Source organism: Arctopsyche grandis, chromosome 13 (genome assembly GCF_051622035.1).
Source record: "Arctopsyche grandis isolate Sample6627 chromosome 13, ASM5162203v2, whole genome shotgun sequence".
Taxonomy (NCBI): Eukaryota; Metazoa; Arthropoda; class Insecta; order Trichoptera; family Hydropsychidae; genus Arctopsyche; species Arctopsyche grandis.
In genome coordinates, this window is record NC_135367.1 from 4,999,479 (window position 1) to 5,000,557 (window position 1,079).

Here is a 1,079-nt window from a genome sequence, read left to right on the forward strand (position 1 = left end):
AAATAAGAACAAGAATAATACGAATTGTATGTTTATTAGTGGCCGCCCCAAAAGTGGATGAACATCATTAGTCCGGTCACAGAGAAATGCATTGGAGACGTCGGCATAGACATCAGTATGTCTCGGATGAGATATTACATATATGCTTTAAGAATGTTAATTATATTATACTTATTTTAAATATTGCAGACGTTGTTGAAAATGCCAGAAAGGGTGATCTTCCTGATGATGAAAATTTGAAGGTATTAAGATTTTATTTATGTATTAAAATGTAAATTTTGTTTAAATATGATTCATTTGTTTCTAGAAATACTTACTGTGCATTTTCAACACAATGGATTTGGTGAGTTTGAATTTTGTATATGCATATATGTATATGTCTAAATAATGATTTTAAAATGTATGTCAATATTTTGAAGATCGATAAGCAGCATCATGAGTTTGAATTTTGGAAAGTTCTCACGATGATACCTCCGGAAATGAAGCGGCCCGTTTTTGAACTAGGTAAAGGCTGTTTACACATAAGCGGAGAAGATTACGGAAAAGCGTGCTTGGAATTTATGACTTGCCTGAAGAAAGGGAATCCAGAGGTAAAAATTAAATACACAAATCGATATTTTTCTTAAATTCGATTTTAAGCTCAAAATTATTTATTCTTATTTGTTACAGAAATTTTCATTCATTTTCTAAAACATCGATAAGCACATGTATGTATGTAAATAGTAGCAAACAAATATTTCATTGATTAAAATACATATATATATAATAATGCAGTTGTACTCACTAATATTGAAAATAAAATAAAATTGTTGGTTTTAATAATAATTGTTTTTATTTTCTTGAACACTGACTTATAAAATAATTATATTTGTGCATATATGATAAAATTTCAAATTTAAAATAATAATAAAAAAAAATGTATATTTATATATATATATATATATATATATATATATATATATATATATATATATATATATATATATATATATGTGTGTGTATACATAAAATAAAAATCATAATTCCACATTTTTAAGAACTTAATAATAATTAAAAATAAAAAAATAAAACTGAAAAAT

General features: G+C 24.5%; 1 protein-coding gene across 1 annotated transcript; it reads left to right on the top strand.

Annotated features, from left to right (window-relative positions):
• Positions 1–45: 45 nt before the first annotated feature.
• Positions 46–820, top strand: LOC143920772 (general odorant-binding protein 83a-like). The gene is made up of 5 exons (XM_077443722.1): positions 46–115; positions 190–242; positions 308–343; positions 420–590; positions 670–820. The coding sequence occupies exons 1-5, from the start codon at positions 58–60 to the stop codon at positions 688–690; spliced, it is 339 nt and encodes a 112-aa protein (XP_077299848.1). The 5' UTR covers positions 46–57; the 3' UTR covers positions 691–820.
• The last annotated feature ends 259 nt before the right edge of the window (positions 821–1,079 follow it).

Excerpts from the sequence above, each read along its gene's own strand:
- LOC143920772 (XM_077443722.1), top strand. The coding sequence starts at position 58 with ATGAACATCATTAGTCCGGTCACAGAGAAATGCATTGGAGACGTCGGC. Across the intron at positions 116-189 it reads AGACGTCGGCATAGACATCA|ACGTTGTTGAAAATGCCAGA; the intron begins GTATGTCTCGGA and ends TAAATATTGCAG. Across the intron at positions 344-419 it reads TTTTCAACACAATGGATTTG|ATCGATAAGCAGCATCATGA; the intron begins GTGAGTTTGAAT and ends AATATTTTGAAG.